The sequence below is a fragment of the Lottia gigantea genome (assembly GCF_000327385.1).
Source record: "Lottia gigantea unplaced genomic scaffold LOTGIsca_23, whole genome shotgun sequence".
Lineage (NCBI taxonomy): Eukaryota > Metazoa > Mollusca > Gastropoda > Lottiidae > Lottia > Lottia gigantea.
The window spans coordinates 1,125,656-1,139,995 of NW_008708645.1; the positions used below are offsets into that span (position 1 = coordinate 1,125,656).

The 14,340-nt window shown below is 35.4% G+C and overlaps 1 protein-coding gene across 1 annotated transcript in view; it reads right to left on the bottom strand.

Moving 5' to 3' along the window:
* Positions 1-724: 724 nt before the first annotated feature.
* The window catches only part of LOTGIDRAFT_116145 (hypothetical protein), a gene marked incomplete at both ends in the record, with an annotated part of 39,536 nt that continues 25,920 nt past the window's right edge, over positions 725-14,340 (bottom strand). The window contains 3 exons of the mRNA XM_009054940.1: positions 725-1,057; positions 1,558-1,792; positions 2,394-2,591. Of these exons, the coding sequence (XP_009053188.1) occupies positions 725-1,057; positions 1,558-1,792; positions 2,394-2,591 (766 nt within the window). The remainder of the gene's footprint in view (positions 1,058-1,557; positions 1,793-2,393; positions 2,592-14,340) is intronic.

The window sequence follows — 14,340 nt, forward strand, 5'->3', positions numbered from 1 at the left end:
TTTTAATGTAGTTGCCAAGGGGAAAAATTGTCTCATTTTGTTTATTTACAGACTTGAAATAATATTCAATACACAAATAGTTCTAAATCTAACTAAAACAAATCTCTTAATTGTTTATATTCAAATAGAAGCAAATTTCTACAGCTAGCATCTTTTCTAGGACATTATAAAAATCTATAGAAAGTGGAATAATAATCTCAGAAATATCATTCTTAATCAAACTGTAAAATTACACACAAAAAGAATTTGAAACTCAAATCATTTTCATGAGTCTTAAAATTTGTTCTTTTTTAACAATATTGTTATCACTTATAACTGTCACTATGGAAACAATATCCCTTGCACCTTGAGCAAGATAATCACAGATAAAATCCAAGGGAATTGAAAATTGGCAGATCCAATTTGTGTCACTTTGTTGTCAATTAGTCTGATATCAGCTCTTCACAAAAACATAAATTTGTAACCAGTCTAAATAAGTTCAATATTTATCCATATATATTTCTAACCTTTGGTATAAATGAGTCCACACAGAAATAAAAATAATAGCACCCTAAAGTCTTCTTATCTCCCTTTATATCAGAACTATTCTGTGAAGGGAGAAAAGTGCACAACCATGAAAAATGGCAACCAATGTGGTGAAACACATACCAAGTCTTTGTAACAGTTGATATGTGGTTTCGTGACTAGCTTTAATCTTTAACAAAAGATTACTCATTTTGGGACTTTAACAAATTGGAACTTTTATTTGGTTCATTTTTTCATCCTTAGGATTGTATCCCATGTTTTTTCTTTGAAGAAACATATGGATTTCCCGGAACGATGGGCGCTCACTTTCTTGGCGATTCCAGCATTCACGCATCAAATCAAAGATTTCCTTTGGACAATTAGCAGGTCGAGGTAGTACTATTTGTAGTCCATCATTACGATAATAATGTCCAGCATTTTCAATCACTTGTTCATCAGATAAAGATTCATATGGCTGTTCCTTAGCAAATGTAAGAACTTCCCACAATGTAACAGCAAAAGACCAAACATCACTCTTCGTTGTGAATTTTCCCTGAAAAAGAATACACGATTAGTTTGATTTGACATCTATGAAATTTCATCTTGTATCTTATACATACCCATATCTTTTGGAGGATCATATTGTAGCATATTAATAATCAAAATATTCAAACTAATTCTCTTAAAACTTGGAATGTTAGTACAAAACACATAAAGAAGTTCTTGTGGGAATTTATATAGTTTACATAATTTTGCACCTGTACCAAAATACTTAAAATCCTGTAGCCCAAATAGATTCCAACCTATTTTTATAATACAAGATAACAAGTGCTGTCAACTGTGAGAATTATTTGTAATATCATTATCTTGCTAATGTAGTCTATGATACCTATTCTTTAAAACAGATGACAAAGATAATAAATAAACTATACCAATGGTCCAACCACAAACATTGGTAGCAGCTTTCCACATGAGGAAGTATATTAATCATAAGTTGATTTTCTATTGATTGATATTAAGTAAATGGCACAACTGAATTTGAGCACTACGTACCAAGAGAATGCTCTCCCAAGCCATCCATCTAATAGGTAGAACAGCACGACCTTCAATTCTATAATAGTCAGCACTGTAGAGGCTTCTACTCATTCCAAAATCAGAAATCTTAATGCAGAAATTATGGCCAACCAGACAGTTCCTTGTAGCCAGATCGCGATGTACCATGTTCAGAGATTCAAGATATTTCATACCAGAGGCAATCTGAGTAGCAATATAGATTAGACATCCATAACTGAAAGAATAAACCTTGTATACAATACTGAGTTCATGCCAATTACTGGTAATTTTATGTTTTATTGCATGGTTGAGGAAATGTTCAACAGCAACATTGTTGTTTTGTTCAACAGCAACATCAAGAAAGAATGAAAGACAACTATTTTTTACAAGGATAACAATCATGAGTTAACAATTAAGGATCCTTTCTACCAGCTTTCTGCTAAGCCATTCGTCTTTCCTAAATTATCTGTACCCATTTACAGCTGGGTCGACTTTGATTAGGAGTGAAGATGATTATTCAAGATCATGATTATTCAATGTGATCCCACAGTCACCATTGGTTTGGAGTAACCAAGCAAATGACTTCATAAAGTAACAATGCTCTAACCAACTATGCTACAGAACCTCACAAATCAGTATCCATTGTAAAAAAACCTTTGAAGAAAGAACACTGATAGGACATAGGGTCATGAATGAATCAAAAGCAATTGATGGGCCAGAAGTATTTCATTAGTAATGAACTAATAAACTGATGATGGTATCGGATATAAAATTTTAAGGAACATTGCAGTTTCTAGAAATCTAGTATAATAGTCAGGTAGTAAAGAAGGACTTACCTAAGGGTCTTTGCGTTAGTAGCTTCAGCTACCGGAGATTCAGGGACATGTTCCAATAAAAACTGATTAAGATCACCATATTTCATATATTCCACGATCATACATAATGGTTCTTCTCTGGTACACACTCCCAATACTCGTACAATGTTAGGATCTTTGAGTTGGGACATGATCTTGATTTCCTTATGGAAGTCACTTCTGTAGTAAAATAAAAGAAATCAGTTATAAACAAAACAATAAATTCCAATGTCCATGTATTTGCAAAATCTTTTTGTATCTCGAAAAATATATACAAGGATAGTTGTAAGGTTTGCTGGATATATGCTTACTGGCAGCTTTAATTTTAAATAAAACTTGATCCGTGGGAATACTGATGCAGTGCGTGTCCGCTAAACATTGCATTTTAAAGTCATAGTGGGATTTTCTTACCGAAAAGAAAAGCATGTTAACATTCAGTAGTCAAAATTCTATAAACGACTTAACGTTCAGTAGTGAAAAGACGCATGAACTTGATAATGTTCTGTAGTAAAAGGTGTTAACATTCGGTAGTTAAGTCAATTTTCAATTAGCTGTAAAACCGAAAGTAAACATTGCACAACAAAAATGAAGATCTCGTCAAGTATAATAACTTATGTTCTAGTCAAAACGTCAAATTAAAGAGATATGAAACTTAAAAGTTTTGAAAATTGCAGTTTTCCGACCTCTGTAAAACCGGAAGTTTATATTGGACATTGTTTGTGATCCTTTAACGCATATTGTACTGTATAAAAATCCATAGTCTAATATTAGACGCTGTTATTACTGATAGACTTAATGATCAGATCTAATAGAACTATTCATTAAAATTGAGACTTGATAATAGTGACAATAAAAAAATGTAGAAGCCTGATTGTTTATGTATCCTGAATTCTCTGAAAATACAGTTGTCTTTATCTTATTTCTTGCTTTGATTCTTCCCCGACCCCACATGGTCAAGACGAGACGGATCGGTTGAACAGATAGCTGGATTTTCAAGTAAGAAATAACGCCGAATTTGAATGAATCTTTTCCTGACTGAAGATCAAAGAATGTTTATGCCGCCATTTTTTCGGCTAGACCCCGAATGTAAACACAATTTGAGCCCACATTGATTGAATAAAACACAATGCCTCCCGGAATTAATAGAAAATTGAAGATACGAGATGGACATAGAGCTGCTGTCAAGAAATTGGTAGGGAAAGCAAATGACAATTTGAATAGTTTGACAGATGAAAATTTTGATGAAGTCTATGACATTTTGAGCCACATTAAAGAGAGCTTGCACGAAAAATCAGAAATTTTGACTACATTGAATAAGGAGATTTTGAATTCCATCCAAGAAGATGATATTATCGAAGAAATAGAACTTTGCGATTAAATCTCTGAGATAATAAAACTGATCCTACGTCGCATAGAATCAAACTTTTCGAATATGGAGAAAATAAAGTCAGATGAAAATGTGTCAAATGAAGAGACCCCTGACACTAATAGCCTTCCACTTTCTCGAGCCCCTGCTACGCCTGAACCGGAAACTCTGCAACCGGCACCAAATTCTACAGAACCTGCCACAAATTCTCCAATAAATCACCAGACAAGAACCTCTAGACCTTACATCAAACTACCAAAATTGGAATTGAAAAAATTTGATGGTGAATATTCCAAATGGCAAACCTTTTGGGACTCCTTCAAATCTTCTATTCATGATAATGACAGCCTGACACCAATAAACAAGTTTAATTATCTTCTTTCACTCTTAGAAAAAACTGCTGCAGACGCCATTTCAGGATTATCTCTTACCGCAGCCAATTATCAAGAAGCTATATCTATTCTACAGCACAGATTTGGAAACAAGCAAAATATCATCTCCAACCATATGGAAACCCTGTTGAACATAGAACCAATGACATCTAATCACAACACACGAGGCCTTAGGCAACTTTATGACGCAGTGGAATCGAACGTAAGAGGTTTGAAAGCCCTTGGAGTCACATCTGAAACTTATGGAAGTCTTCTCTCTTCAGTTCTTATGAATAAATTACCACATGAAATGAGACTGGTTGTAAATCGTGAAACTAAGGAAGACCAATGGAAATTAGATCAACTACTTGAAGTCTTTTGTGATGAATTAGAGGCCCGAGAACGCGCCAGATCAACTTCTACTAGACCAAGTCAGCAACCCCAACCCTTAAATCAGAACAAGAAACACTCCTACTATACCAAAGGACCTGGGCCAGCAACTGCAACAGCTCTCTACACACAAGAATCATCTCAAGGACCAACCTGCACCTACTGTAGAAATAGTCACCCTTCAGCAAGCTGCAAAACAATTAGTAACGTCGATGCAAGGAAAGACATCTTAAGGAAATTTGGAAGATGTTACATATGCCTCCGCAAGGGCCACAGATCTAGAGATTGTCCTACCAATATGAGATGTACGCAATGCGAAAATCGTCATCATGTAAGTATCTGCCCCGCGAATTCAAGCGACAAAGGTAGATTACCACAACAACAACATGGAAACTCTTCAAAATACTCCTACAATCAAACTCATAATCCACAGACTCGGCAGGATGGAAGTAATAATAGCTCGAATGATTCCTCTATTACCATGCACTCTTCATCATCATCCTGTCTAGTTCTACTACAGACTGCAAGAATCTTCATCTACAGACATGGCCAGCCCCGAAATGGAATGTTTGCTAGGATGATATTTGATAATGGTAGCCAACGTGCATATATAACCGAAAGAAGTTCAAAAGCTCTTAACTTGTCAGTAATCGGAAGGCAAACCATCAAAGTCAAGACCTTTGGAACATCTGAAGAAATTATACAAACTGTTGATGTTGTCGAATTCTGCGTGAAGATTGAAGATTCTACAGATATGAAAATAACAGCCTATGTAGTACCACATATATGTGATTCCCTTGAAAACCAATATGTTGCTCAGACACATAGAATCTATCCCCATATATCTCGACTTTGGTTAGCACATTACACCTTCGGTGGAGACTGTCTCCCCATTGATATTCTTATTGGATCTGACCAATACTGGAACCTTGTTACTGGTAGAACGGAACGGGGGGATGAAGGACCTGTGGCAATTCACACCAAAGTAGGATGGGTACTCTCTGGACCGACCATGGGAACAGGAATGGATACGCAGAATACAAGAAACAACCTCATCACAACGCATGTTTTAAAATGTTCGTCGCAAATTACCAAAACAGAAGAAAATATTACCTCAAAACTCGCACAGTTTTGGGACTTGGAATCCATTGGAATAACTTCGAAATCTCTCAAGTCCTTTCCTGTTAAATGCCACGATTAAACACCACATGGAAAAGTATGAAGAAGATGACGAAGAGTTCGTGAATCATTTCCTCAAATCTATCTACGTTGATGATGTTACCTCTGGATCAAATACCCCTGAAGAGGCCTATCAATTTTATGTAAAATCTAAAATTGAGACTATCAGAAGCTGGATTTAACCTAAGAAAGTTCTTGACTAACTCAAAGGAATTATTTGAACGAATCACCAAAAATGAAGAAATGTCCAACGAAGAGTCAAAAACTGATTATCCAAACCTCGTTACCCAAGAAGACGAAACCTTTACAAGAACTTCCCTCGGACTATCATCTACTGAACAGAAAATCCTTGGAATAAGATGGGATTACAACCTTGATGAATTCATATTTGATCTGAGTGATATCTTTCAAGAAGCAACATCAATTGAGCCAATAAAGAGAAGCGTTATAAGTATAGCCTCCAAGTTCTACGATCCTTTAGGATTTAATTCACCAATCATAGTTCAATTCAAGCTATTGTTCCAGGAATTATGTAAGGATCAACGAGATTGGGATACACCTTTAGATGGAGACAGCTTACACAAATGGAACAACTTAGTTAAGGGATTAGAAGGCATGAAACCTATTCACTTGCCAAGATGTTACCTTTCCGATGAAGCCATTGATGCCTACCAATTGATTGGTTTCTGTGATGCCTCTTTAGTTGCATATGGAGCTGTAGTGTATCTTAAATTAACAACTAAAAATGGTATCTTCACGAAGTTTATTGCCTCGAAAACCTCGAGTGTCTACTATCAACAAACGCCTTGAATTGTTATCCGCACTTGTACTATCTAGACTTTTGACATCAATCAGATTAGCCTTTGAACCTGTTATGACTCTACTGAATCCTGTCTGTTATTCTGACTCCAAAGTAGCCTTATACTGGATAACACAACCCTCTAAAGAATGGAAGCAGTTTGTACAAAACAGAGTAGACGAGATACGAACACTGATTCCTGATGGTGAAAATTGTTGGAGACATTGTCCTGGTCCAGAAAACCCTGCCAGTATTCTTACTAGACATATTGATCCCGATGAATTAGCATCTACATCACTTTGGTGGAATGGACCTACTTGGTTAACACATCCGCTTGAAGAAACTGAGCCTCTGATAACAGATAACTCCCTTGATTTGGAAGATGAATGTCTAAATGAGATGAAAGTGGGTCAACAACGTCAAATAGAAACAAATACAGTCAATCTCATCGTCGAGAAGAACGATCCTCGAATTGGCACTCTAATGGATTGCACAGAATTTAGCGACAAGAATAGGCTTCTTCGAATAACAGCCTACATTTTGAAATTCATTGAATTACTGAAGTCTAAAAATCCTCAACATCTAATTAAAGAATTGACACCTACTGATATTTCAAATGCTGAAACTTTATGGATTAAAGAAGTACAGAGAAATTTGAATTCCAGAGAAGATTATAATAGACTATGTCATCGACTCGAGCTGTTTGAAGATGAAGCTGGAATACTGAGATGTGGTGGACGTCTACAGAACTCTAATCTCGCATATTCGTCCAAGCACCCAATTATCCTTGATAAATCTCATTGGTTCACAACACTTATTACCCGATCTTGCCACAGAAGAGTCCAACATGGTGTAGTTAAAGATACCCTTACTGAAGTTAGATCTAAATATTGGATTATCCGTGTTAGACAATTGATCTTCTCCTGCACAACATGTAGATTTGCTGCGAAGCCTTATAGTTATCCTGATGCACCTCCTCTACCAGAATTTAGAGTAACCGAATCGCCAGCCTTCAGCAGCATTGGATTAGATTATCTTGGACCGCTATATACCAAATCTACAACTGGTGACAATCCCAAGGTATGGATTTGTCTCTTTACCTGCTGCGTCACTAGAGCAATACACCTTTAAATTGGTACCTAATCTAACACCTGACGCATTTCTCAGAAGCTTTCAAAGATTCTGCGCACGAAGATCAGTACCTTCAACTATCGTCACAGACAACGCAAGCACCTTTAAACCAGCTGCTAAAGAAATTCTCCAGATCATGAATAACCCTGTTGTCAAAGATTATTTTGTTGAACAAAACACGAGATGGATATACAATCTACCAAAGGCACTTTGGTGGGGTGGATTCTTCGAGAGACTGGTAAGATCCATCAAAGGTGCATTGAAAAAAACCTTGGGACAAGCTAGATTAAGCTACGATGAACTTCTAACTGCAATACTTGAAGTAGACATGATACCGAATTCAAGACCCATATCTTACGTCACATCTGATGAATATGAAGAACCTCTTACGCCTTCCCATTTGATATGTGGTCATCGGATAGCTAGTTTACCTGACAGACAACCTCCTGATGATTTCGATTTTAAATCTACGACAGACACTCTCACAAAACGCATGAAACACATCAAACTGGTAATGGACCATTTTTGGAACAGATGGCGAAAAGAATACTTAATAGAATTAAGAAACTGTCATATAGATAGCCGTGGAAAGACACCTAATGAACACAAGATTATTTCTGAGGGCGACATGGTACTTGTCCACGATGATGATCATCCTCGAAGTTTTTGGAAACTAGGACGAGTAATGGAATTGCTATCTGGAGCTGACGACAAGGTGCGTGGAGCAGTTGTTAGAATTTGCAATAAGAATCGAATACCTTCTCTTCTACAACGTCCACTGAAACTATTGTATCCTTTGGAAATTAATTTACATCCAGATATTGAACCTGATATACCTCCGGAACCTGCTGAACCTCTAGAACATATTGAACCTCCAGAACCTGTTAAATCTGACACTTACCAACGACCAAAACGTCGCGCTGCTACTGCTGGAGAGAAATTAAGAAGAAGTGGATATCGGAATTGAAGAAAGACTTTTAAGTTAGACAATGTGAATGGAACTTTTATAAACTGTATTGACCTGATTTGCAGGCCAATAGGGGGAGTGTTTGTGATCCTTTAACGCATATTGGATAATAGTGACAATAAAAAAATGTAGAAGCCTGATTGTTTATGTATCCTGAATTCTCTGAAAATACAGTTGTCTTTATCTTATTTCTTGCTTTGATTCTTCCCCGACCCCACAGACATCAAAAATCAAAGTATTAATGGGCATCCTAGATATATGACCTTTGACCTTGATCTAAAAATTTAAGAGTAGATAAACATTTTGATTCCTGACAAAAATCTATTTTCAAAATTTCGATATCACTTCCGGTTTTGATGTCATTCGCCTCTAACCTTGGAATTTCAACTTACGGAATTTTGTAGGTATTTGAAAAATTCTTTTTGCAATTAGTTAAAATTGTCCCTATAACAATTTTGGAATGAAAAAAATTTGAACCGAAAGTAACGTGTTAGACACCATCTTGATGTGACCAATTTTTGTAAAAATCGATATTAAGCTTCAGGGGTAAATCTGATTTGTGTGATTTTGGTGTCTAAAGAATCTGCAATCGATTGCTAACAAAACTTAGGAAGCCAATTTTTGAATTTTGGATTCGTATTTTTTTTATTTCCAGTTTTATGTTTTCAGTAATTGTCAAACTATTAAGGCTCATATCTAGTAACTTTGACCTTTGGTGACCTTGTGACCTGAACAAAAGTTGTTGCCTCTTACGAGATATATCCGATGATATCCTCACTTTTGTTGTGCATCGTTAAATTTCGGTTCTACAGCCATTGGAAAATCACAATTTTTAAGTTTGAAGAGCTCTGTCACGTGACCTAATTAACATACGACAAAAATTCTTATATATTCTTTAGGTGCATGAAATCTCCTTTTTGGTGATATATCACACTTGATATTTTGATCAAAATTGCGCGTTTTAAAAATTGAAAATTTTGTACTGACTTCTATAGTAACTGTGCGTAAAATCACGGTGTCTATAATCTACCGACAGTCACCGTTGCCCTAAAAAAAAGTTTTACTACGAATATCTCATGATCTAATGATTGTAAACAATTGAAATTTTGAACATTATTTAACAATGTACACATCATCACAGACAAATTAAAATTTTTGAAGTGGGCGTGGCACATCCGGTGCGCATTTACCTTTACCTGATATATTTGCAATTGTTATAAGTCTCATAGTTTGCAATTGTCACCCTAGAAATTTTGCATGAAAATAGATCACTACTTAGGACAATTTGTGATAAGATTACAGTTGTTTGTGTTCTTTACTTTAAAAGATAGCTTGCCAGGCAAGGTAACATACGCCCACTGGCAGCTGTCAGAAATGATTAAACAGTCTTTAGTGACTACAGGGTTGCACAATATAGCTAACAGAGTGAAACGTCAAGTCAGACACGATATTTCGGTGAAATATTATCCGATCATCGCGAAAATTAATAGGGATCATCTTCATAATGACATTGACATACAAAATAAAAATCAAAAGAATCTGTAAACAATTGTAGCCTGTAAAGTGAGCACGAGTTGCACAATATAGTTAATAGAGTAAAACGTCAGGTCAGACACGATATTTCGGTGAAAAATTATCCGATCATCATGAAAATCGATAGATCATCATGAAAATCAATAGGGATCATCTTCATAATGACATTGACATACAAAATAAAAATCAAAAGAATCTGTAAAGAATTGTAGCCTGTAGAGTGAGCATGAGTTGCACAATATAGCTAATAGAGTAAAACGTCAAGTCAGACACGATATTTCGGTGAAAAATTATCCGATCATCACGAAAATTAATAGGGATCATCTTCATAATGACATTGACACACAAAATAAAAATCAAAAGAATCTGTAAAAAATTGTACCCTGTAGAGTGAGCACGAGTTGCACAATATAGCTAATAGAGAAAAACGTCAAGTCAGACACTATATTTCGGTGAAAAATTATCCGATCATCACGAAATTCAAAAGGGATCATCTTCATAATGACATTGACACACAAAATAAAAATCAAAAGAATCTGTAAAAAATTGTAGCCTGTAGAGTGAGGCACGAGTTGCACATTATAGCTAATAGAGAAAAACGTCAAGTCAGACACGATATTTCGGTGAAAAATTATCCGATCATCACGAAAATCAATAGGGATCATCTTCATAACGAGCCAAATGTGAACGGACAGACCGACGGGGTGATTACAATATACGCCCATCTTACGTGTTGGCGTATAAAAAGGGAATAGGTTTAACAATTTTATAAATTTTCATTTTTGATCTTTAACATAAATGACCTTGACCTATGCATGGTCAAAGGTCATTGACTTAGGATGACCATTCTTACTTTGATCTTTGATGTCCGATATATACTTCCGGTTTTGTAGACCTCCTAAACAGGAATTTTCTAAACTTCAAAGGCTCATATTACTTTTATTTGACATTTGTTGACCTTTTGACCTTAACAAAAGTTGTTGCCCCTTACGAGATATATCTGATAATATCCGGCAAATCCGGGTTACTTTTACCTTTACCATAAATAATTCTAATTGTTATAACTCGAAAAGTTTGTATTTGTCACCATCGAAATTTTACAAAAAATTAAAGCACTATCGGGACAATATCTGATAGAGTTACATTTTGTTTAGGCCTTTTACTTTAAAAAAGGGAATAGGTTTTACAATTTATAAAATTTATATATTTTGACCATTTACATGCATGACCTTGATCTTGAGAAGGTCAAAGGTTATTGATCTACAATGTCCATTCATACCTTTATCTTTGATGTCCGACATAGATTTCCGCCTTTACAGACGTCCCAAAACAGGAATTTTCAACACTTTTAAGGCTTATATTTGTTTTATTTGACCTCTAGACCGTAACACAAGTTATAGTATCTGACAAAACCTTTCCAAAAATATTTCCATTTTTGTTGTGTGATTTGTTTTTTTAACTTTACAGCTATTTGAAATTCGACTTTTTACTACCGAATGTTAACACCTTTTAGTACCGAATGGTATCAAATCCATGCGTCTTTTCACTACCGAACGGTAAACGGTTTAAAACGATTTTTTTACTATTGAACGTTTACATGCTTTTCTTTCCGGTAAGAATCCCGTTGTGACTTTAAAATGCAACGTTTTATCGATGTATCAGGTTTGATGCGCACTGCTTAGGTACCGTTATAACAGTTCTAGTTTTTTTTTTTGTCTACGGCAGGCCGGGTTTCTCGGCAAGGGCAACAGGTACGGAAAAACGGACGTTTTCTAACTCGTGGCATATCACAGTTTAAATGTAAAACAAAAATGTTCTGAGCAATATTACGCAACGTTGCAACAAACAGAAAATGGACTCTAGAGGGCGTGTTTATCAACCAATTTTGATCGGGTTTTCTGCATCGTATTTCTTGTAACAATGGACAAATGATAGCAGTTGAAAATTTTCGATTTTCGAAAATTCGTTGCACACTTTTTTTGCCGAAATTAATCGAAAAATACTATTTTGGTTGTTATTTGGCGGATTGACTTGAAACTTACGTAGTGTAGACCGCTAGCATAGAGGAATAAAATTACACATTCAAATTTTTTTATCACTTCCGGTTTCGATGTTAGTGCTTCTGGTGGTATCACTTCCAGTGGAATTGAGTTATGTCAAAAATAACATATGCATTACATTACCAGCCTTAATACAAACTTATTAAACTAAAAAAATCCGCACCGGAAGTAACATGTAGACCGGCATTTTGGTTTGCCTTATTTTGCAGAAATTGCTATTCAGAGGCCATTTCTCATCCGATTATTGTACCTTTTGTGTCAAACGATACGTTTAATATCTGTCTACAATCCTTAGGCAGCATAATTTTGATTTTGGGTTTTGCCTTTTTTTGTACGACCGGATGTTTTTTTTCAAAGTTTGGACGCGTATATCTCATGACCTTGACCTTTGATGACCTTCATATTTACTATGATGATAACTTGTGACCTTGTCTACCTGATGACCTTTTGACCTTTTGGGTCAGACAACTCTTTCCGATTTTACAGGGGTCTAAACATGGACCATTTTGAGTCTTTGCAGTGCTATATCTCGGTCCCTAATAGAGATATGGCCATAATTCTTTCGATTGTGTAATGTAGAGATTCTGAGCTTTCCAGTGATATAAAACATACATGCCTTACATGCAATTTCAAAACTCCATTCACTTAACATGGGGTTATTATTAGATAAATCGGCTAATTATATTAACCTGGCTGTCAACCCCAATAGAAATCACAGTTTAAGTAGTTTTAAAGACACCCTCCCGTTTATATTTCTTAAAAATGTTTTGTGTCCAGTTAAGGTATATAAATAGGTTCTAGGATGGATTGAACCGTGTTATACTGTAAGTTAAGCTTACGGAAGCACATTAAAGGCATACCCCCACTTAATTTCCCAACTTTCTTATTTTTCATCCAAATTTCACCAAACTTGGTATGTATGTGTATAATCCAATTCTACATTTGATGGAAATATTGAATTTTTGTTGAGCACATGCGCATTACCAACTTTCTTATTTCCTATCCGAATTTCACCAAACTTGGTATGTATGTGTACAATCCAATTCTAAATTTGATGGAAATATTGAATTTTTGTTGTGCGCATGCGGATTACACTTTCTTGCTTCTTATCCGAATTTAATCAAACTTGGTATGTATGTGTATAATCCAATTATAAATTGAATGGAAATTACCAATTTTTGTTGTGCGCATGCGCATTACCAATTTTCTTATTTCTTATCTGGATTTCATGAAACTTGGTCTTTATTAATTGACAAACATTCTTTTCTTCCTAGTCAATATACATTATACTTTAGGCACTTTTGGATATTTGAATTTAGAGATGCAGACTATATTCGTATGTACCTGAATGTCGTAACACGCCCTGCATCAGTACTGTTATTAGAACAGTTTTTTTTTTTTGAAATTTACACACCTTCCTGAGCTTAGACTGCAATAGTTGCAGCAACCATTCAACTTCTAGACCTTCTGTAGTGGCAACGTGTTGCATAAATATAAATTGGAACATTTTTGCAAAACCGGAAATGCCACAGTCCAATATGTGCAAAAAGTAGAAAATCGGACCTAAAAGTCGCATTTTCCGGTCGATTTTCTTCAAGTTTTTATTTATGGAATCTACGTGTAATTTCTGATATAATAGCACTTAAACAACTTCGAAATTCGAAAATTTGTCGCACACTTTTTTCGGCCGAATTTTGCAATTTTTTAACAAAAAAAAAATCTTTTTAGCTTTTTGTCTGATTAATCTAAAAAAATTTGAGCAAAGACAATTCATGAACGTGAACAAAATTGTATAATCAACTTTTTTACTTTACTTCCGGTTTAAACGGGAAATCGATTCTCACTTCCGGTTGAACTACTTCCGGTGTAATTAATTTAGCGTGACGAAACTTATATGAATCGCTAGCCAAAATTATGACAAAAAAACGAAGAATATAAAATTTGGTCCGAAGGTAATACTTCGGTCGCCATTTGGGAGCCGATTTTTTAATTTTGCTTTTGCTTTTTTGCAATTTCCGATTGAATTTTTTCGAAGTTTGAAGGCTCATATCTCATGACCTAGACCTTTGATGACCTTGACCTTCATTGGTCAAAGGTCATTGACCTTGGCTATGAGCTGATACTTTCATATTC